Source organism: Acomys minous, assembly GCF_964271855.1.
Source record: "Acomys minous genome assembly, chromosome: 7".
In the NCBI taxonomy this organism is placed as follows: domain Eukaryota; kingdom Metazoa; phylum Chordata; class Mammalia; order Rodentia; family Muridae; genus Acomys; species Acomys minous.
In genome coordinates this window covers 125,097,137-125,121,378 of record NC_140488.1, presented here as the reverse complement: position 1 = coordinate 125,121,378, position 24,242 = coordinate 125,097,137, and the positions used below count along the sequence as shown (strand labels likewise).

The window sequence follows — 24,242 nt, the reverse complement described above, 5'->3', positions numbered from 1 at the left end:
TGAGTTTCATTTCAGTATCATTTCTATAATGAGTTCCATGCTAGCCTGGTTTTTATGGACTCTGTATATTGTTGAAAATAATTAATAAAGAAATAGTTGTCTTTAACCCGCTAGCTTCCAAAATAATAGACACAGAGACTCTGATTTATTATTAAGGTGTAGATACTATGCTGGGCAGATTCTAAGATAGTCTATTCTTACTACTCTTAAAACTCACATAAAAGCAATCTTGGCAATCTTCTGCTCCATCAGTCTGTCCTTGTAACCATGTGCCCATGGTGACTCCTTTTTCTCTGGCTTCCTCTCCTCCTGCTACCTCCCCAAGCCAGGAAACTTAAACTCAGCCTACCTCTCTTCTGCCCATAGGCTTCAGCACCTTTATTTAGTCAATCAAGGATAATTGAGAAACATTCCTTATATCATATGTGGCAGGGCAGTAATCAGATCTCAAGGCACTGAAGTCAGCATCTGAAAACACAGTGCAGGAGACCCTCCTCTAACTTTGTGTGTGTGTGTGATATCAAATAGTTTTCAATTATCTTTGCCTAACAAAACCTGGAAGATGGAATAAGACTAAGCTTTCAATGAAAAACACTAAAATACTTTTTGGTTATAGATCAGTAAGTGATTTTTTTTGGCCTATAATTTAGAGTGAGTCCAATGAACCAATTGGTATTGCTACTGCAAAGTACTTTCATTCCAATTTATATAATTACAGAAGGCTCCTTATAACTTATAAGAAGAAACACAATTATAGTAGATACTTGAACACTACCATTCTACTACTAGTAATATATATCTTTGAATATTGAACTAGTTGAAAACAAATGCATTTGTAGCAAAACTTCATTTATTCAGTACTTCACAAAACTTGCAGTATGTTTATGGTATGTTATATATTAATTCAGTCCAGAAAAAAATACTTAATACCTAATAGTAACAGAAATGTAATATATAAACAAAATATCTTTAAAAATTAAGTTGTATGACAGAAGCACAATTAAATCCATATTTAATGAAATCACTTAGTGTTAGAAGAGCTAATTTGTTAATTTTTTAAATTTATTTTTATTTCACGTGCACGGCTGTTTTTGTCTTTATGTATGTCTGTGTACCATGTACATGAAGTGCCCTCAGAGGCCAAAAGAGGGAGCTGGATCCTCTAGAACTGTAGTTACAGGCAATTGTTCGATACCATCTGGATGCTAGACCCAAACCCAGGCCCTCTGTAAAAGCAGCATATACTTTTAACCATGGGGCACGCTCTCCAGCTCCACTTGTAACTGAAGATTAGTTACTGAGTATTTAAGTAAAAAGACCTGGGAAACTGAAATAATTAATATACCCCTATAACAGAATAATATGCATTTGTTAAAATGAATTGAACTGGGTGAAATTGTGAGAAAAGTAAGATTTAAAATATTCCAAGTTGGAAGGAAAAGTAGGATTCCCTATTAGGGCAAGCTTTTAGGGTGGCTTGGCTGGCTGTAACTAAGATCTGGACCATGATGGGAGAGAAGTAACTGGTCTGTGGAGGAGACCAGGTTTGGTATTGTATTGGCTAGTTTCTAATTTTAAAAAGAAACTAGCCAGGCAGTGGTGGCGCACGCCTTTAATCCCAGTACTTGGGAGGCAGAGGCAGGTGGATCTCTGTGCTACACAGCAAGTTCCAGGACAGCCAGAACTGTTATACAGAGAAACCCTATCTCAAAAAACAAAACAAAAAAACAAAAAAACACCACCACCAACAACAAAAATCAAAACAAAAAAACCAAAAAAAGATAAAAAGAAACTATATATCCATTACCAATAATCTTGTGACCTCTCTCCAATATTCACCAGACCCTCTAGTTCCTAAATATCAGTAATCCACCTTCTGTCTCTAGGGTTGTCTTTCCATTCAAATACATGGAATCATATAACAGGTGGGCTTCTGTACCTGGCTCCTATCACTCCACATCATACAAGTTCTACCCATGCTGTACCATGTTTCAACACAAGTTTAACTGAATTTAAGGTGCTTTAGGACAACTGTTTAAGAGTGTCTGTGAGGCAGCTAAACATCTAGCATCTGGGATGTTGTCACGATCAGCCATCAAAAGAGGTAATGGTAAAATCTTGGGAAGAAATGAGGGAAATCAAATAGGATGACTTAAAAGGAGGAAAAACAAATAACTACACTAGGAAATCTTTTTTTTTTTTTTGAGACAGGGTGGCACTATGTAGCCCAGGCTAGGCTAGTACTATGTAGCCTAGACTGATCTCAAACTCACATTTTGTTTGTTTGTTTGTTTTGGTGCTGGACACTCAAGTGCTGGGATTACAGGTGTCCACCATCATACCTTGAAGAAATGCTTACCTTAAGAATATATGAAAGAAGCTGGGTGTAGTGGTACATGCCTTTAATCCCAGCACTTGGGAGGCACAGGCAGGTGGATTACTGTGAGTTCAAGGCCAGCCTGATCTACAAAGTGAGTCCAGGACAGCCAAGGCTACACAGAGAAACCCTGTCTTGGAAAAAAATACATGAAAGAAACTAGGCGTACATGTCCATGATCCTAATACTTGGGTAGCTGAGGTTGGAGAGTAATGAGTTCAAGGCCAACTTGGTCTAATATGGTAAAATATTGCCTCAAAAAGATTTTTTTTAAAGTATACAAGAGAAGAAAACAATAAGACAGAGTCTCCAGATCACAAAGACTCAAAGGTGATGATGCCTCAGGTTAACATTTCCTTTTTATGTTGACATGATGCAATTCAGGCAAGGCTGGCACTCAGTAAATTCTTGATGAGTCATCTGATCTTGGGTCTTTGTTTTGTGCTTGTGTGGGTGTGCGTGCCTGTGTGTGTGTGTGTGTGTGTGTGTGTGTGTGTGTGTGTGTGTGTGTGTGTGTGTGTGTGTGTGTCTTTCAAGCTTTTAACCACCAAGGCCATAAATTCCGGCCTCTTAATTCTTTCCATGTTTTTTATGGCTTTCCTAGGCATGGACAAAGTATAATAGGCACCTAACATACAGGAACTGAAGAACTACTGAAGTATGGATGGTTCTAAGAAATTTTGTGTCTTCCCGACCCAATGCACAACTGCTGATGGTTTTTCAGTGACTATCTTTTACGTTTTTGGGGTTTTTTGTTGTTGTTTTCTTTTATGAGAAGGGTTTCTCTGTGTAGCCTTGGCTTTCCTGGGCTCAATTTGTAGACCAGGCTGGCATGGAACTCACAGTGATCTGCCTGCCTCTGTCTCCATTCCCTGAGTGCTGGGATTAGAGGTGTTTGCCATTATACCTGGCTCTTCCTGTCTATTTTTATATAAGTATCACACTCTATTTACCACTATAGCTCTCTACTATAATCTGAAGTTGGTATTGTTCTACCTCCAACATTGTTTTTAATCCTTAGGATTGCTTTGTATCTGTGGTCTTTTCTAGTTCCATATGAATTCTTGTATTATTTTTTTTCTAAACATGTTAAGTATGTCATGGGAGTTCTGTATCTCCTATCTTCTGTGTAGTCTGGGTTCTGTGCCATCAGATTTATACTCCCTGTTTCTCGTCTCCACTACAAAGTTGCCCTCAAAAATAATGATTGATACTAAACATGCTCCTAATACATAATCTTTAACTGCCTAGCTTCCCTAAAACTGCATTTGATCCTCAGCTTCCTACAAAATGTTACATTCCCAAGTAGGAGTAAAAAAGTAGAGAACTGAAATTCTTATATACTCATAACTGGTTTAAGTTAATTCTATACTGGCACCCCAGATCCCTACAACCACTGATGACTGGCAATATTTCCTTGAGTACACACACATATACACAAAGAGACAAACACCTGTGGAACAAGGCTAAGTCCTTTGTTTCTTTCTTAAACTGGACTGAGCAAGATGCACTTTGTGGGTTGGGTGTCTTTAAATGTCAGCAACAGGGAGATGATTGGATGAGAAAAGGGTGGGGACTTTAGAAATTCCCACAGAGAGAAAAAAAAAGCCCAGCAGTGGAAATAAACCTGACAAGAGTTTCTTTTTCTTTTCTTTTCTTCTTTGTTTGTTTGTTTGTTTATTTAGGGTTTTCAAGACAGGGTCTCTCTGTGTAGCACTGGCTGTCCTAGACTCACTTTGTAGACCAGACCTCAAACTCACAGAGATCCACCTGCCTCTGCCTCCCCTGAGAGCTGGGATTAAAGGTGTGTGCCACCATGCTCAGCTAAAAGGAGTTTCTTTTGGACAAGATCCTGGAGCCAGGCCATCTTAGACCAAAGTGAGAGTAATCTGAGAACAGCCTGATCTGACCCAGGATCCTATTCCTTAGCTGGGGAATTAACTGTCTCTTGTCTTCACTTATAATGTTTTTTTTTGAGACAGGGTCTCTCTGTGTAGCCTTGGCTGTCCTGGACTCACTTTGTAGACCAGGCTGGCCTCGAACTCACAGCGATCTGCCTACATCTGCCTCCCGAGTGCTGGGACTAAAGGCGTGTGCCACCACTCCCGGCTTATAATGGGTTTTTTTTACTCTTGTATTTTGTATTTGAATTGGAAGATGAGGAACATGTTCATTACCTCCTGGAACAGGGATTGTTTTTAATCTACTAGCACTCAAAAGTATCTTCCATAACAGCTTCTGCTTCCCACAGGAAGTTTTTAGAAACCTTGAAGGAAAGCTGGAATGGTAGCTCAGGTGTGTAATCTCAGGCTAATACAGGAGGTCATCACTGGTTCAAGGCAAGCATGGGCTCTATGGTAAGTTCTAGAAGTCAGGGATACAGAGTAAATACCAGTCTCAAAAAAAAAAAAAAAAAAAAGAAAAAAGAAAAAAAAGAAAAAGAAAAAGAAAAATCTTGATGGTCTAATTCTATGTCAAAGTAGGACCAAGACCTAGTAAAAATGGGTTAGAAGGGGAAATGGTGTAACCATAATTTATTTATTTATTTTTATTTCAAGAAATAAAAATATTAAAAATGTAAGAGGTAGCTGGATGTGGTGGCCCATGCCTTTAATTCCAGCACTTAGGAAGACAGAGGTGGGCAGATCTCTGTGAGTTTGAGGCCAGCCTGGACTTCAAAGTGAGTCCAAGACAGCCAGTGTTACACAGAAGAAACCCTGTCTCCAAAAACAAAAACAAACAAATAAATCCCTGAAAATAAAAAGCAAAATACAACAAAACAGTAAATAGATAGGAAGACCAATGGAATAGAGTAGAGAACCAGGAAATAAAATGGCAAAGCCATTTCCACTTAATTTTTGATAAAGAAGGCAGAAACATACTATGAAAAAAATAGCCCATTTGACAAAATAGCGTCAGCAAAAATGAATTTCCAGCCAGAGAAGAGTAAAATTAGATGTAATCTACATTTCATCTTGTACAAAAATCAATTAAGAATGGATCAAAGACCTATATTTAAAACCTGAAACACTAAAAGTTTTATAAGAAAACACAGGGGCTACCCTTCAAGATATTGGTGTAGGCAAGAACTTTTAAAATAGAAACCAAGAGCACAGAAGTAGCCCTAATATCAAAAAATGCGACTACAGGAAAATAAAGTTTCAAGGAAAACAACAAGCAGAGCTAAAGAAACACACAGAACAGGAGATAATTTTTATCAGCTATGCTTCAAACAATGGGCTTATATCCAGAATTCACAAATGACAGAAATATTAAATCCATCCATTATCCTGCAAGTTTTAAAATTCCGTTTTCTTTAGAGGTAAGTAGTATTCCAGTTGTACATATACCAAATTTTCATTATCCATTCATGTGCTGACTAACAACTAGGTTGATTCCAAATCTTTGCTATAGTGAATAAAGCAATAATAAACATGGCTATATGTGTAAATATCTTTATGCTAGGATATGGAGTTCTCTGGGTATATGCCCAAGAGTAAGAAAGCTGAGTCATGTGGTAGTTTTGTTTTTGAGAAATCTCCAAAGTGAGTTCTACAATGGCCGTATTAATAATCTGTACTCATACCAAAGATAAATACAGATTTCTCTCTTTCTACATACAACTCAACATCCGTTTCCAGATTTGATGATAACTATCATTCTGACCAGGGTGAGGCAATATCTCAAAGTGGTTTTAGTTTGCATCTCGCTGAAGGCTAGAGATATTGAACACTTTTAAAAATAGTTATTGCCCATTTGTATTTCTTTGTTTACAATTGTGTATTCAGTTCATTACCCATTTGTTATTTGGCAGTTTTATCACCTTGATATTTTATTTCTGCAATCCTTATTTAATTCTGGATACTAGCCCCTATCTGAAGTACAAGGTTACAAAATCTCAGAAATAAACAAAAGCTTATGTTCTTTCATATGCAGGATCTAGCTAATAATATATGTATGTAAGTAAACACATGTTACATGTGGGTACAGTACAACATGAAGAAAGAGAACAGGAATGACTAGATATAAGGGAATGAGGAAGTGAATGCAGGTAATGGATACAAGTTATGAACGAATATAAAGCTAAATATTTTTCTAGTTCTAACTCCATCAGGTTTGTTTTTGTTTTTTGTTTTTTTGTTTTTTGGTGGTGGATAAGTACACAAAATATATTCAATGTTGAAAATGTAAAATTTAATGTGAAGCACTTTATATAAGTGCATTAAGTGTGGACATGGGTGTTTTTACTTATTTGCAAGGTTTTAAATAATAAAGTTTATTTAAAAATACTTCTGATATACCAGGTATACGGGAATAAGTAGGTCTAGATCTAATTTCATTATACCTACACTACTTAATTAACCATTTATCATTTGACTAATTCAGGTGGTAGCCTATTAACTGCTATAAGAATGGCTTCTCCAACATCACAAAAAGTTAAAATGTGAAGCGATGTGTCTTAGCTACTGTTATATTGATGTAAAGAGAAACCACAATCAAGGCAACTCTTATAAAAGAAAGTATTTAATTGGGTCTTGCTTACAGTTTTAAAGGGTTAGTTCATAATCATTATGGTGGGAAACAGACATGGTGCAGAGTAATAGCTCAGAGTGTTACATGCTGATTAACAGGCAGCAGGCAGAAACAGAGATACTGGGCCTGGTGTGGGCTTTTGAAACCTCAAAGCCCATGGGGACCATTCTCATTCAAACCACCACAAGATGCTACCCAGATTAAGGTATCTTTCTAGGGAAGAACTTTCAAAGTGTCCTCTGATGCCAAAACATGGGACATTATTAAATAATGTAACTGCAGGCTACAAGTGCGGCTCAATGATAGAGTACTTGCTTAGCATATGTAAGTCCCATAGTTTTATCTCCAACACCACAAGCCCACACCAACACACCCACACAAAATGATGCGAATGGTACCTTGCACTCAGTAGCCACATTTGAGCAAAAGTGTCCTTAGTTTAAGGAAAATAGAAGTCAACATTAGCAGAAACTAATGATTCTAGACTTCACTCATTATTTTATTTTATTTTATTTTCACTCATTTTTAAAAAAGATGTATTTATTATTATGTATACAGTGCTCTGCCTACATGTACACATTCTTTTTAGGGCATAAAAACTGAGCCAGGCATGGTGGCACACACCTTTAATCCCAGCAATGAGGAGACAGAGGCAGGTGGATCTCTATGAGTTTGAGGTCAGCCTGGTCTACAAAGCAAGTCCAGGACAGCCAAGGCTAACACAGAGAGAAACCCTGTCTCAAAAAATCCAAAAAGCAAGCAAGCAAACAAAAAACTGAGGTAAAATGACCTGATGGGATGAATCATCAAATTTCCAGCATGGGATGTAGGCACATGCTAGGATAGCCTAAAGGTCTATTCAAACCTGGTGGAGCGGTTAGCTGCCATGTCTCATTCCTTTCTTGAAAGGTTAGGAAAATGGAGCTCAATTGTTACATACTACACTAGAGTATCTGATTTCATGCTATGCTCAGAGTTGGTCTTTGTTTAAAGAAAACTCTGTAAAAGCCTATCTGAAGATTGCTTGCTAGCACAAACAGTGGCCAGATTGGAAGAGGCCAAATCAACACACATACAATACTAAGATATTGGAATTAAGAGTCCAGGTTATGAAAAATATATGGAAATCCATTATTTTATAAGCCAATTAAAATGTTTAAAATGGGAGGTATTCTGCATAGCTGTATAATACTGCTCCTAGAAGCCACTGGTTATCAAACAAAAAGCCCAGTACCAGGTATGTGATATGTCCTTACTAAGTGTTGGCCAGAGAGTCCCCAGAGACCACCACAACAATACAAGCTATTTACATTCCTTTTGGTTGCCTACCAGAAATAGAAGACAAGATTATTCATACCTGTTGGAGGAGGGCCTTGTGCACTGTGTTTTCAGTGTCCTGAGATCTGATTACTGCCCTCCCCACAGGCATTGTTATGAATGTTGAACCCATGTGATTAAAGGAATGTTCCCCAATTATGCCTGATTGGTTAAATAAAAGGCCTAATAAAAGGCTGGGCAGAGCAGAAATGAGAGGAGGAGCTAAGGTTCATGGGCTTTGAGAACAGAGGATTTCAGAAAGGAGACAAAAGAGAAAGAAGCAGAGCCGCTAACCATGGAGAGATGAACATGGATGGATCACATCAATGGAGGAAAGCAGCCCAGAGGAGAAGCACGTGCAAGTGCTTATGGCTTATGGCTGGGAAGTAGCCCAGAAAGGATTGATTAGAGCATTTGGCATAGGATGTGGGAGTGTGAGATAAAGGGTAGCTTAGGAGGTTAGTATCTACCCTGCCACAGGTGAAGTAAGGCTTGTAAAAATCTATCAGGTGTCTGTGTCTTTTATTGATATGATAGTGGGGTAAATAATATCACTGAAATAATTATAGGCTTTTAATAATAAGTAGTATTAGCAATGGATTTTCTACAACATTTATTGCTAAAGACCTGATACACTTTGGTTACAAGACATAGAAAAAGCAACCTGTAACGGAGCTGGATGCTTCCTCCCTGCTGGCTAGATTTTATAGTGCTAGATGCTGCTATGCAAGTTACTAGGAGAGTAAAGTCATCAAAGGTCTTACCAGCTGTGGACTCTGTATGCTACAATGTCAACCAACCGGCCAGGCAAGATGGGCCTACAATAGTGGCACAATTGTTACAGGGTAAAGTAAGTGTTCTTGGACTGAATTTGAGTACCACTCAATAGGAAGGAATACAAGTCTAGTACTGTAAACCCTGTGAAAAACCTATGGCTTGGCTCCAAGCCGTACCACCCACATTCCCAAGGAGGCCTGCAGGGCCCCAGGTACATCCAGGTTAAACATCCCCACCCCAACCCCCCAGTCTCCTCCCTGCCAGGTCTATTTGGGGCATAGCTGCAGAAGTAAGCTGCATGCTGTGCTCTGAGTCCCCCCCCCCACACACACCTGCATTCCCAAGGAAGCCTGCAGAGCCCCAGGAACATCCACCTTAAACCCCTCCCCTGCCAATTACCTGTCTGCCTGGTCCTCCAATGGTACTGCCAGCAGAGGTAAGCTGCACTCTGTCCCATGAGCTCCATTGTCAGGCCCACAGCTCTGCCTCCATTCCTGAGGGACCCCAGAAACATTCATGTTCACCTGGGTCAAAGCCAGCAGAGATAAGCAGCAGCCTATTCCCTGTGCCCCATTGTCAAACCCAAGATTCGACCTGCCTCCCAAGGAGTCCTGCCAGCATCGGGAACATCCAGCCAACGCCAGGGACATTCAGATGGCTAAAAGCCAGCATAAGAACATAATCAACAAGAGCCAAGGACCACCAGAGCCCAGCTATCCTACTCTAAGCCCTGGATATCCTAACCCAGATGAAGCACAAGAAGATGACCTTAAATACAACCTTACAAAGATGATAGAGGTCTGTAAAGAGGAAATGAAAAAATCCTTAATGAAATATAGGAAAATACAATTAAACAGGTGAAGGAAATGAATAAAATGATTCACGACCTGAAAATAGAAATAGAAGCAATAAAGAAAACACAATCTGAGACAATCCTGGAGATGTAAAACCTAGGGAAAAGAACAAGAACCACACACACAAGCATCACTAACAGAATACAAGAGATGGAAGAGAGAATCTCAGGCATAGAAGATACGATTGAAGAAATTGATAGATCAATCAACGAAACCTTTAAATCTAAAAAGTTCCTGACTCAAAACATCCAGGAAAAGCCGGGCATGGTGGAGGCACGCCTTTAATCCCAGCACTCGGGAGGCAGAGGCAGGTGGATCGCTGTGAGTTCGAGGCCAGCCTGGTCTACAAAGCGAGTCCAGGATAGCCAAGGCTACAAAGAGAAACTCTGTTTAAAAAAAAAAAATCCAGAAATCTGGAATACTATGAAAAGACCAAACTTAAGAATAGGAAAAGAAGAGAATACTCCCAGCTCCAAAGCCCAGAAAATATTTTCAACAAAATCATAGAAAACTTCTCCAACTTAAAGAGAAGAGATGCCTATAAATGTACAAGAAGCTTACAGAACACCAAATAGATTGGACCAGAAAATAAAATCCTCCCATCACATAAGAGTCAAAACACAAAATGTACAGAGAAAGAAAATTAAAAGCTGCTAGAGAAATAGGCTAAGTAACATATAAAGACAAACCTATCAGAATTACACCAGATTTCTCAACAGAAACTATAAAAGCCAGAAGGGCCTGGGCAGATATAGTGCAGACTCTAAGAGACCACAGATGTCAACCCAGACAACTATATTTAGCAAAGCTTTCAATGACCATAGATGGAGAAAACAAGATACTCTATGATAAAAACCAAATTCAAACAACACCCAAGAAAACACAGGAAACAACCCCACACCAGCAAAACCAAAAGATGGAATTGCTCTCCTCTGCCCCCATACAAATAACAGGAATTAACAACCATTGGTCATTAATATCTCTCAGCATCAAACGAACTCAATTCCCCAATGAAAAGACACAGGCTAACAGATTTTATGTGAAAATAGGATCAATCATTCAGCTACATACAAAAACACACTTCATCAACAAAGATACACATTATTCAGAGTAAAAGGCTGGAAAAAAGTTTCCAAGCAAATGGACCCAAGAAGCAAGCTGGAGTAGCCATTATAATATCTAATAAAAATAGACTTTCAAACAAAATTAATCAAAAGAGATGAGGAAGGACACTTAGACCCATCAAAGAAAAAAACCCACCAATATGACATCTCAATTCTGAACATCTATGTCCCAAAGGCAAGGGCACCCACATTCATAAAAGAAACATTACCAAAGCTTAAATCATACATTGATCCACACACATAATAGTGGAAGATTTCAACACCCCCCTCTCACCAATGGACAGGTCATTGAGACAGAAACTAAACAGGGAAATAGTGAAATTAACCAACATTATGAATCAAATGAGCATAAAAGACATTTACAAAACATTTCTCAGCATCTCACAAAACCTTCTCCAAAACTGACCATATAGTCAGTCACAAAGCAAGCCTCAACAGAAACAAGATGATCGAAATAACTCCTTGTATCTTACCAGTCCATCCTGCAGGAGCAGAAGTAAACAATTCAAGATTATTTCACGAAGTCCCTGAAATTGACCAGATTCACTAGGCCCCTTCTTGATAGAGTAAACAATAAAAACTAAGAGTCCCTCTCAGATGAAAGAAAGCTAAGCGGAAAAAATGACTCTTGAGACAAGCTGATCTTCAAAGACTCTGAGACAAGATCAGCTAACTACAAGAAACAAGCCTACCTGCCTGATTGTTTACACCAACTAAGACATATAGAAAAGCCCTCTACAACACGTTGAGCTGCTTGCAGGCTGTTCAGTGTGCCCCAGGTTCCCAGATTTTTGAGTTGTCACCCATGACGGGGTGGACTTTGATGACATAGCTGTCTTTGAGTCACTTCTGATCCTTTAAGTAACCCAATAAAACTCACTGGCTCACCAAGAGGGAGTTTAGTGGTATCTAGATTTTGGTTAGTCATGGGTTCCTTATCTTGGGTGGGTAGGTGTGTGTGTGTGTGTGTGTGTGTGTGTGTGTGTGTGTGTGTGTGTGTGTGTGTGTGTACATGTGTGTGCTGTGTCTCACAAGGAAAAGTTTTGTCATACAACAAGCTAGCATATTCAAATTGTTTTTGGGTAGTATGGCTAAAAGCATTTTAAGCTTAAATGGTTTTACAGTTCTGTCAGCATTACTCTTCAAGTTTTCATTCAACTATCATGCAATAAGATCATTTTTTAAACTTAGGTTGTTTCTTAAACTAGTTGAAAACCCCAATTATCTAAAAAGCAACTAAACTTACTCATTAATTCTAAAAGGTTATTGTCAAACTAACCTTTTTTCTCCTTAGAAATCTGTTTTTGAATTTATTGGTAATAAATCCCCTTGGTCCAGCAAACCGTAAACGCTGGTATTTAGCCTGAATATACAAGCTCTTCTGTACCAGGTGTGACTTATAACGGGGCTGTAAAGGATCCAAAGAGAATTAAATGTTAAAAATAAAGTTTCCAAATCTATTCTATTAGTATGACAGGCAGAAGAATAATATTCACAACAGCCTTTGATTCTATGTATCACAGATATTTTTAAAGGCATTAATACCAGCACTAAAGTATAATTTGCTCAAACTTGCTACTAGTTAAATTTTGTATTATTTTTTAAAAAGCTTTTTTTAGCTGCTAGTAATGGGGCTGGGAAGATGGCTCAGTCAGTAAAGTACCTGCTAAGTAAGCATGGGGACTTGAGTTCAGATCTCCAGGCACCTCACTATACCAGTCATAGGGGTTGGAATAGGGAGGTAATGATAGGCAGATCCCCAGAGTTCATTGGCAAGCCAGCCTATTGAAATTGTTGAACTCCTGGTTTAAAGAGACACTGTCTCAACAAAAAGGTGAATTTAGTTTTACTCTTCTACAGGTTGATGCTCAAGTTTCCTAGGACCATTTTGTTGGAAGATATTGTTTTTCTCCAGTATCTATTTTTGGTGTCTTTATATAAATTCAGGTAGCATGAACTTATTTCCAGGTCTTCTTATGTTTTTTACTATGCCATTTTTATTACTATGGCTCTGTGGTATAGCCTGGGATTATATATGTTGATACTTTCTGTACTATTCTTTATGTTCAGAACTGCTTTGGTTTTCTTTGGGTCTTTTGTGCATCTATGTAAATGTTAAGATTGCTTTTTATATGTTTATGAAGAGTGTCCCTAGAAGCTGTAGATTGCCTTTGGAAAGAAAGCTATCTTCACAATATTGAATCTGATTCATAAGTATGTGGACTCTTTCTATCTTTTAGTGTCTTCCTCAACTTTTTAGTTCATTGTCTTAAAGTTTGCATTGTAGAATTCTTCTGTTTCTTTGGTTAGGTTTATTCTCAGGTATTTTATGTGGGTGGCTGTTCTGAATGAGACTTACTGGCTTATTTTTTCATATGCTTGTCATTGTTTACAAGAAGGCTACTAATTTTTGCATATTAATTTTATATTCTACCACCTCACTAATGTATTTTCTCAGTTCTAAGGGTTTTTTTTGATGGAGTATCTAGGGTCTCTAATCATATCATTTACAAAAAGGAATATTTTGACTTCTCTTCTTTGTATCCCTTTTATTTCCTTTTGTCTTACTGCTTTAGTGAAGCATTATATAGAATAGCAGTGGAGAGTTGACTTCCTTGCCTTGTTCTTGATCTTAGTGGGAATGCTTTAGGTTTTTCTCCATTTAGTATGATGCTGGCTAGGTTTGAGACATAAAGCCTTTATCATGATGAGGTATGCTCTCTCCATATCTAATCTCTTCATGACTTATTTTTCTTTAGATTTATTTATGTTTTGCCTTATGTATGTGCACAATATGCATACAGTGCATACAGAGGCCAGAACAGGGCCTTGAGTCCTCTAAAACTTGAGTTATGGATGGCTATAAACTACCAGGTATAAAAGAACCAAAGCAGACATCTTCAACAAATGGTGCTGGTCTAACTGGATGTCTACATGCAGAATAATGCAAGTAGACCTATATTTGTCACCATGCAGAAAACTCAAATCCAAGTGGATCAAAGACCTCAACATAAAAACAGAGACACTAAATCTGTTAGAAGAAAAAGTGGGGAAGAGCCTGGAACACATTGGCACAGGAGACAACTTCCTGAATAGAACACCAAAAGCCCAGGCCTTAATGTCAACAATGAATAAATGGGACCTCATGAGGCTGAGAAGCTTCTGTAAGGCAGGAGACACTGTCAACAGAACAAAGTGACAGCTTACAGACTGGGAAAAGATCTTCACCGACCCTACATCTGACAAAGAACTAATATCCAAAATATATAAAGAACTCAAGAAATTAAACACCACCAAACCAAATAACCCAATTGAGAAATGGAGCTCAGAATTAAACAGAGAATTCTCAACAGAGGAATATTGAATGGCTGAGAAACACTTTAAAGAATGCTCAACGTCCTTAGTCATCAGAGAAATGCAAATCAAAATGACTCTGAGATTCCATCTTACACTCATCAGAATGGCTAAGATCAAAAACCTCAAGTGACAGCATATGCTTACAAGGATGTGGAGAAAGGGGTACATGCCTTCATTGCTGGTGGGAATGCAAACTTGTACAACCACTTTGGAAATCAATCTGGTGCCTTCTCAGAAAACGGGGAATAAGGCTACCTCAAGACCCAGCTATTTCACTTCTTGGAATATACCCAAAAGATGCTCCACCACACAACAAGGACATATGCACAACCATGTACATAGCAGCTTTATTCATAATAGCCAGAACCTGGAAACAGCCTAAATGTCCCTCAGTCGAAGAATGGATAAAGAAACTGTGGTACATATACACTATGGAATACTACTCAGCTATAAAAAACAAAGAATTCCCGAAATTTGTAGATAAATGGATTGAGCTAGAAATGACCATAATGAGTGAGTTAACCAAGAAGCAGAAAGACTCAAATGGTATATACTCACTTATATCTGCATACTAGCCCAAGGGGCATGTCCCACGAAAGCCTTCACTTACCAGGAAGCTGGGACAGAGGGGAGGACATCCTAATGGGACTCTAGATTGAGAGAAGCATGGGAGAATAGCAAAGTAGAAGGATACAGAGGGTCCTAGAAACCTACAAGTAGAACATTATGATAGGCAGATTTGGGCCCAGGGGTCCCACTCAAACTAAAGCACCATCCAAGGACAATACAGGCTGTAAACTTCAAACCCCTACCTAGATCTAGCCAATGGTCAGAACATTCTCCACAGTTGACTGGAGAGTGGGATATGACTTTCTCACGTACTCTGGTGCCCCATATTTGACCATGTCCCCTGGATGGGGAGGCCTGGTGGCACTCAGAGGAAGGATAGCAGGCTACCAAGAAGAGACTTGATACCTTATGAGCATATACAGGGGGAGGAAGTCCCCCTCAGTCACAGTCATAGGGGAGGGGAATAAGGGGAAAATGGAAGGGAGGGAAGAATGGGAGGATACAAGGGAGGGGATAACCATTGAGATGTATTAATTAATTAAATTAATTAAATAAATTAGTAAAATAAAATAAAAACAAGGAATTCTTGAAATTAGCAGGCAAATGGATGGAATTAGAAATGATCATCCTGAGTGAGTTAACCCAGACCCAGAAAGATATACATGGTATATACTCATAATTGGACTCTAGCCCAACATGGATGTCCCCTGAAAGTCTTCACTTAGCAGGAGATTGGGATAGATTCTGAGACATCCTATTGGGACTCTAGGTGAGAGAGGTATGGGAGAATGGGGAAATAGAAAGATCCAGATGGTCGAAGAACCCTACAAGAAGAACATCAAGGCTGGCGGATCTGGAGCCAGGGTGGTCTGCTCAAACTGCTGTATACAACCAAGGACAATGCATGAAGTAAACCTAGACCCCCTGTTCAGATCTAACCAATGGGCAGTGCATTCTCCACAGCTGTGTGGAGAGCAGGGACTGACTCTAACATGAACTCTGGTGCCCCCTATTTGACCACTTCCCCTTGGTGGGGAGGCTTTGTAGCACTCAGAGAAGAGTAAGCAGGCTACCAGGATGAAACCTGATAGGCTGTGATCATATGGTGGGGGAAGAGCTCCCCTTCTGTCACAGACCCAGGGGAGGGGAATAGGGTGAAAGAGGGAGGGAGGGGGAATGGGAAGATACAAGTGAAGGGATAACAACTGAGATATAATCTGAATAAAAATTTCACCTCACATACACAAAAAAAGATTTCACCTCACTCCACTCACACTGGCCATCATCAAAGCTACAAAGGACAACAAATAATGGCATGGTTGTAGGTAAAGGGAATCACTTATACAACACTAGTAGAAGTGTAAGCTTGTAGGGCTGGAGAGATGGCTCAGAGGTAAAGAGCACTGACTGTTCTTCCAGAGGTTCTGAGTTCAATTCCCAGCAACCACATGGTGGCTCACAACCATCTTCCGTCTTCTGGCATGCAGGTGTACATGCAGGCAGAGCACTGTATACATAATAAATAGATAAATAAATATTTTTGAAAGTCTTTTAAATCTTTTAAAAATCAGTCTGGAATTTCCTCAAAAAATTTAGAAATAGACTACCATATGACCCAGTCATACCACTCCAAAGGAATAGATATCCTACTGCAGAGATATTTGTACACCCATAATCATAGTAGCTCTAGTCATATAGTTAGGAAACAGAGTCAGCATATCCATTAACTAATGAATGGATAATGAAACTGTGTTATGCATACACAATGACATTTTATTTAGCTATGAAGAAAAAAATGAAAATGTGGAATGTGCAGAGAAAAGGATAAACTTGAAAAAATATATTCAAGGTAACCAGAGTCCAGAAAGAGACACAATGTATGTTCTCTCTTATGTTCAGATCCTGGCTCAATTTTGTCATTTTATATATTTAACTTGAAACACCTATGGAACCAGGGAAACCAGAAAGTGGACAGTGGGCAACATTGCCTTAATGGAGTGGGGATAGCAGCACAGTGGTAAAATGAGAACGGAGAGGGAGACTACTAGGAACAAAACTTCAAACAAGGACAGGGCAAGAGTTTGGGGGAGTTGAGGTGATAGGGATGCTAATGAAAATGAGGGTATGAGGGGGCTGGAGAGATGGCTCAGTGGTTAAGAACACTGCTCTTCCATACGTGCTGAGTTCAATTCCCACTAAACACATGGTGGCTCACAACCATCTAACTGGGATCTGATGCCCTCTTCTGGCCTGCAGGTGTACATGCAGGCAGAGCACACATATATACATACATATATACATGCACATATACATATATATATCTTTAAGAAAAGAAAATGAGAGTATGAAAGTGTCACTTGAACAGCTACTATCTGGTAACCCAATTAAAAATATATAAAAAGAGTTCAAAGACCTCACAAGGCTAGATAATGCTAGTTCTAGAAGTAATAGGTCTGTGCTGGTTGTGGTAAGGTCCAGATGCTGGCTACTGAGTTTTTTACACCACTGGACTTTGGTTTTGCTATTATCTGATTGTAATTGTACCTGGGTTCTTCCCTTTTGGAATAAGTATTTAACTTATTTTTGATCTCTCAGGAGCTCCACAGTTAAGAGACTAGATTTTTTAAAAAGAACTTTGACTTTTAAAGTGGTGCAATTTTTAGACTAATACAACGTTTAAACTCAAGTGTGTTTTACACTGTAGTATATTAACATGAAATCTTAAGTATAAAAAAGAAAGCAAAGACCATGGTTTAATAGTGATTGATACATTTGTGTGAAGAGTTGACAAAGGGTCAAATGTGTACTAGTGGTTTTTTGTTTTGTCAATTTGGCACAGACTGGGGTCATCTGGAAGGATGGAACCTCAGTTGAAGAACTATATCAGATGGGACTGTGGCATGTTTGTGGGAGTTTTCTTAATTAATGTTTGATGTGGGAGGGTCCATCTCACTGCGCAGTACCACCCCTGGATAGGTGGGCCTGGACTCTATAAAAAAGCAAGATGAGAAGCCATGGAAAGCAAGCCAGTAAGCAGCATTCTTCCCTGGTCACTGTTTCAGTTCCTGCCTCCAGGTTTCTTCCTTGGCTTCCTTTGATGGTTATAACCTGTAAACCAAATGAACCCTTTCCTTCCCAAAGATGGTTTTGGTTAGCACTTTTTCACAGCAACAGAAAAGCAATCCAGGTAAGGGTTACTAAGCAAAACCCCCAGTGCTGGCACACTTCCAAAGGAGTTGTTGAGGCTCCATCAGGGAAGCCCCCCAACAATACAGGGCTATTACCATTCATCTTGGTTGTCTATATATAAGTAGTTGCTAAAACCTCATTGCTGAAGACTTCATGTACCTTGGTTGTAAGATACAGAAAAAACAAATTGGAATTTATTTGGGTGCTTCCTGCTGCATAGTTTTCATAGTGCTAGATGCACTATTTAGGTTGCTGGGGGAATAAGGCAACAATGGTCTTATGCAGCTGTGAACTCTGAACTACACTACCAACCTTCCAGGCAAGATGTGCCCACTGGTACAATAGTGCTGTGACTGTTAGAAAGATACCCAAGTGCTCCCTCATTGGATCTGAAGCCCAGGCCATGAGGAGAAACCCATGCCAAGTACTGTAAATTGGGTTTTTTTTTTAAAAAAAACAAAACTATAACTAAGCAGGACTTAGGTCCTAGAGGGCAACCTACTACCACTGATTAGCTACATTAACATAGCATCAAACTGTCTTCTAAATATCCCCGTACTCAAAGGCTTCTCTCAGCATAAATCAGAGAAGCTTTTCTTTGCAGCAAATGGAGATAAATGCAGAGACACATGCAAGCACAAGATAATATAAATAAAGTATAGTTGAGGTCTCTTTTGTACCACCCACTTAAGACTCAGGGAAAGGGGGTAGGAGAGAAAAACTGTAAGAGCTATAAGTTAAAGAGCCGGGCTGGGTAAACAAACAAACAAACAAACAATATACCAGGGAGCCTGCATGGAACTGCCCTAGGCCCTCTGCACATGTTAGTTTTACAGCTTGGTCTTCTTGTGGAACTCCTAACAAGGGGAGCAGGAGCTCTCTAACTCTGTTGCCTGCCTTTGGCACCCTTTCCTCCTACTGGGCTGTCATGTCTAGTATTAATAGGAGAGGAGGTGCCTAGTCTTACTGCAATTTGATATGGCATAGTTGGTTGATACCCATGGGAGGCCTGCCCTTTTCTGAAGAGAAATGGAGAAGTGGAGTCAGGAGAGATGAAGAGGGGAGGGGAGGGGAGGGACTGGGAGGAGAGAAGGGAGGGGAACTGTCATCAGGATGCAAAAAAATAATTTTTTTAAAAGGGAGAAAGGCTGGGGAATGCCATTTCCTAAGCAGGCATCAATCAAGGCAATCATGAACTAGTCATCTAACAGTCTACATCTAACAGTCAGATACAGATTGGAAAGAAGGCCCTTAAGGTTATCTATCACACAAAGTAGAACTATTGAAACTAACAAATTCTGGGAAAAGGGGAGGTACAGTACCCAGCTGGTTGCCACTATTGAACCCATCAGGTTCTAATAGATAATTTCAAGCCCAAGGTTACATATACAACCTTAAATTCTGTGGGATACAAAACAAAATGTTATGAATAAGGCAAAGAGATATGAAATATGAGAAAGTAGGGGGGCAGACATGTGGGAGGAGATGAAGACAAGATGGGGCAAAGGTAACCAGAACGTATTATATACATGTATAAAATTTGTCAAAGAAGAAAAATTATTAATAAAAGAAAAATAAAGTGGAAAACAACTGATGGAGATATCCAATGTCGACTTCTGATCTCCACATACATGTGCACATGCATCTGCATGCACAAACACATACACACGAAAAGATAATGAAATGAATTTTTGACATTCATCATACTGAAAAAGATAATCTTCAAATGTTCTAATTAGCTAAATTTACCTTTCTGATTTATAATGACTATGTCAAATACCAGTGAGGGGGGGATAGTAAGTAAAAACACCTATGAATCAAAAGTTTTAAACTTTATTCCTGGGGCTGGGAAGATGGGATTTGTCACTCTTTCAGAGGCCAAGTTCAATTCCTAGCACCCACACTGGGTAGCTCACAGCTGCTTCCAACTCCAGTTCCAGCATATCTAACACTCTTTCGTCTCCATGGGTACCCGAACATGTGTGCATATACTCACAGATACTTAAATAAAATTTATTTGTGCCAGTACCGCCATCTTTTCTTATCATATAAACAGTTAATATTAATTGTATGAATGATGAAAACTAAATACTGTCCTATATATTGTCCAGTATAGAAGGTATTAAAGGACTATAGGTATTTGTTTTTGATCTTGTCATTTTGTGCTGGAGGTGGGAGGAAGGCGGAACCTTCAGTTTTGTCAGACATAAACCAATCTTATGAAAACTCTTGCAAACAATTCTATAAACCTTCCTCACTCACTCCTCCCGTACACTCCTTGTAGCCAGCTGGATTTCCAAGCAGCCTCCAAAAACAGTTTGAAAAATGACCTAGCCCACATGCTTACAGATGGAATTTTCTTTACCTCTGCCCTACTAATTAAATCCTTGGTGATTTCTAGAAGCAGCTGCATTACTATTTGAAATTCAAAATCAAATTCTGATGAAACATCATTATTAAACTGATAACTATTAAATATAAATTCTAGAAATAGCCATAGAAACCAGAAATACTAGTTTATAGTGATTACTTAAAAGAATACCACAAAAAGGCACTGGAGAAATGGACCAATGGTGAAGAGCACAGGCTGCTCTTCCAGAGGACCCAGGTTCAATTCCCAGCAACTACATGTTAGTTCATAACTGTCTGTAACTCCAGTTCCAGGGGATCTGACACCCTCATACAAACATACAAACAGGCAAATCGCCAATGCAGATAAAAGAATACCACAAAAATAGCTTTGGATGTAAAAGTACAACATTACTTCCAATATATAAGTCCATAGTCAGACATAAATGAAAAATGACACTCAATACCTTAAAAGGTCTTTTGGAGTTTCTTCTGTTTTGATGATTTTCCTCAACTCTAAATATCTTCTGAGTAGTGGCATCTTTTCTCTGCATATAGTTCTGAACAAAAATTATTAATATGGGTTAATATACCTTGAGGGCTACTTTAAAAACTAGTCTTACCAATTAAGACATATGTTTGAAGATTAAGACCTCAAACCAGGGACCATGGAGCTTACATAATTCTTCTCTCATATGACCCATGCTAGTTTGTGAGGGGCCAGTTTCATTCATGCCTGTGAGAAGTGTAAAAAAAAAAACACAACACTCTGTATAACACAATGGTTGGCTTTTAGAAAGTTGACAATAAATCTAGGATTTACTCGTATGCATCTTGGAAAAAAAAAACCCATTGCCAGCAGGACTTGGAAAGGATTTCTACTGCCCAAAAAACTCACAAATTCTCCACAGTGCCAGTAGGCAAGTTAGTTCAGCAGAGACTTTAATTGATCAAAGGTGATATTCTTTTTTTTGTTTTGTTTGGTTTGGTTTGATTTGGATTTTCGAGACAGGGTTTCCCTGTGTAGCCTTGGCTGTCCTGGACTCACTTTGTAGACCAGGCTGGCCTTGAACTCACAGCCATCTGCCTGCCTCTGCCTCCAAAGTGCTGGGATTAAAGGCGTGTGCCACCACGCCCGGCTAAAGGTGATATTCTTACAATAGCTTGGGAAGGCCCAGAACTACATTAGCAATTTAAGTACAGAGAACCCAAATCCTCAAGCAGTAACAATTAAGATGGTATCCATTCTCCAGTTTCCTATTTCCAAAATCAACAGTCTTATTACCTTCTATTGAATCCATTTCTGTGTAGTCTGGCCAGAGGGAAGATTGTACTAGGCAGCTGCTGGCATGGATCCTAATTATCTCCATCAATGATCCTTCTCTTTGATTGTGGGCATGATCTAATAGCTTGCTTCTTGTCATAACCACATGGTAAAGTAATGGGATATTACTTCTAAAATTGGGTTACAAGCTAACTCTGGTTTCCATCATTTAGTCATCACCTAGAGAACTATCAGCTATTATATCATGATTTATCCTATAAGCAAATCTTTAAAATAGAGCAATTAGGGGTTGGGGGGCATTGGAATATGGAATAATTAAAAGGCATGAGAGCCCTTACTGGGTAATGACAATATCTTATTCAGGTATGGTAGCATATGCATGTAATTTCAGCATTTAGGAGATGAAGGTAGGAGAGTTGCAAATTTGAGGTAGCCTGTGGTGTATAGTGAGCTCCACTGCTTAGTCTGAGCAACAAAATAAAAATCTGTCTCAAGTCCAACAACTGGACGGTGGTACTAACTACAACACATCCTGGAGAACTGCTAAAAATCACCAAATTATACACCTGAAATGAGTGAACTTTATAGTATATAAATTATATTTTAATGAAGGTGTTACCAAAACATCTTAAGAAAATTAACACTATACTAATCAAAATTCTACTAAATCAAGTAAGAGATGAGCTTTCTTCTGTCATAAACTTTTAAGCCTCGATGCTCTTATAACACATAATGAAGTCACAAGCACTTTGAAAACTATAGATTTATAAAGAATGTACAAAAATGAAAATCTTGAAGCTATAATTTTACTATGTAAGGTTTCTGAATAAATTTCCTAAAATTTGATTTAATAAAACGTAGAGGCTTTTGAAATCCATCAGTACAAACAGTCTTCACCTTTGAAAAACCGGGACACTGATGATTCCTAATAAAGAGAGAAAAAAAATCTTGTTACTTTTATTAAAGATGTTTTTAAAATGTTAAGACATATGACACAACAGTAAAGCGTCAATGATCTGTCATTACTAAAATTATAAATGATAGTCATTAAGAGTGATATTTTCAGCCGGTCATGGTGGTGCATGCCTTTAATCCCAGCACTCGGGAAGCAGAGGCAGGTGAATTGCTATGAGTCCAAGGCCAGCCTGGTCTACAAAGCAAGTGTCTAGCACAGCCAAGGCTAACACAGAAAGACCCTATCTTGAAAAACCAAAAAAAAAAAAAAAAAAAAAAAGCGATATTTTCAACAAACATTATAATCTGGAAAAATTATCAATAGAGGAAAAACAGTATTTCTTATACTAGGGGTCTCAATCTGAGATCCAAGGACAGGATTCCTGGAAGTGGAAGCTAACATATGGAACATGGTCACATCACTGGCAAAGCTGTGGGCTGCGATAACTGCAAAGGACAGGCTCCTAGCTCCTGACAATGAAAGCACAAGACTCTGACAATGAGGGTCTGCTCAAGAGGAAGATTCTGGAAGCCTCATTTCTACAGTACTTGGCTTTCCTTGTTGTATCCCACATCTCCCTACAATGCTCTTAAGACTTTTCCTACATCTTTTGCAGCCCTGTTTCCTAGTGAGCCAACTGCCATGTTTCAGCCCCTCCCATGCATTTTGTATGGGATAAAATTCATACTCCTCATGATTTCCCATGTCCTTCTTGCCTGGCTCTTTATGGCTTTACTACCTGCTTTCCTCCAATCTCCCCAACACATATATTAAACTTAAAATAGTTAGTTTTGTACATATAGTTCCCAGCACATACTATGATCTTCCCTGCGTCCACAACTTTGCAATTGCAATTCCTTCTGTGGTCATTCCTCTCCATTTAAATTTTCAAAGTTCAGCTCCATTTGTACCTTGTCCAAAATTTTTCCTCAACATTTCTGAGGTGGAATAGATAAATCTGCTGTGGCACAGCATTCAGAGTTCCTAACATCCATCTCTTCTACTTGTAGCTATTGTTTATACCTGTGTGTTTACTGGAATAAGCTTTGAATTCCACTGTATATGGTTTATTTGTGGCCCCCATCTCTGAACCCTGACCCTGACACAAAGTAAGATTTCACAGTCTATGAAATGTTCAAAAACCTACTGTCAAAATGTTTGTGATGTGATATTAAGTCAAAATAGCAGGGAGCAATTGCAACATGCATTAAAGATAATTTTAGTACTTAAAACGCATACATAGATGCCTATAAGAAGATAAAAGTCAAAAAATAAACTAATATTAAAAAATACTCATTTCTGACAAAATTACAAATGCCTTATATTTTTAAAATCCTCTTTGAAAAACATACTGAATAAAGGGATACAGGTTGAACCTCCCTAATATAAAAATCTGAAATGTGGAATGCTCCAAAATCTGAACTCTTCTGAGCACCAATATGAAGAAAACTTCTACACCTGACCATATAAAACAAATCACAGTCAAAACAGACACATTAGAATACTGTATAAGAACTGGGAGTGGTGGCACGGGCCTTTAATCCCAGCACTCAGG

The 24,242-nt window shown here is 38.8% G+C and overlaps 1 protein-coding gene across 9 annotated transcripts in view; it reads right to left on the bottom strand.

Moving 5' to 3' along the window:
• Window positions 1-24,242, bottom strand: part of BCLAF3 (BCLAF1 and THRAP3 family member 3) — a 68,262-nt gene that overhangs the window by 5,269 nt on the left and 38,751 nt on the right. For 3 of the 9 annotated variants that reach the window (XM_084788542.1, XM_084788543.1, XM_084788544.1), the window contains 5 exons: window positions 22,630-22,657; window positions 20,915-21,007; window positions 12,262-12,390; window positions 9,404-9,498; window positions 8,992-9,045 (listed from right to left, as the gene is read on the bottom strand). In XM_084788542.1, the coding sequence (XP_084644668.1) occupies window positions 8,992-9,045; window positions 9,404-9,498; window positions 12,262-12,390; window positions 20,915-21,007; window positions 22,630-22,657 (399 nt within the window). Of the gene's footprint in view, window positions 1-8,991; window positions 9,046-9,403; window positions 9,529-12,261; window positions 12,391-20,914; window positions 21,008-22,629; window positions 22,658-24,242 lie in introns of all 9 variants that reach the window. The other 6 variants (XM_084788549.1, XM_084788550.1, XM_084788545.1 and 3 more) reach the window with 5 other exon arrangements.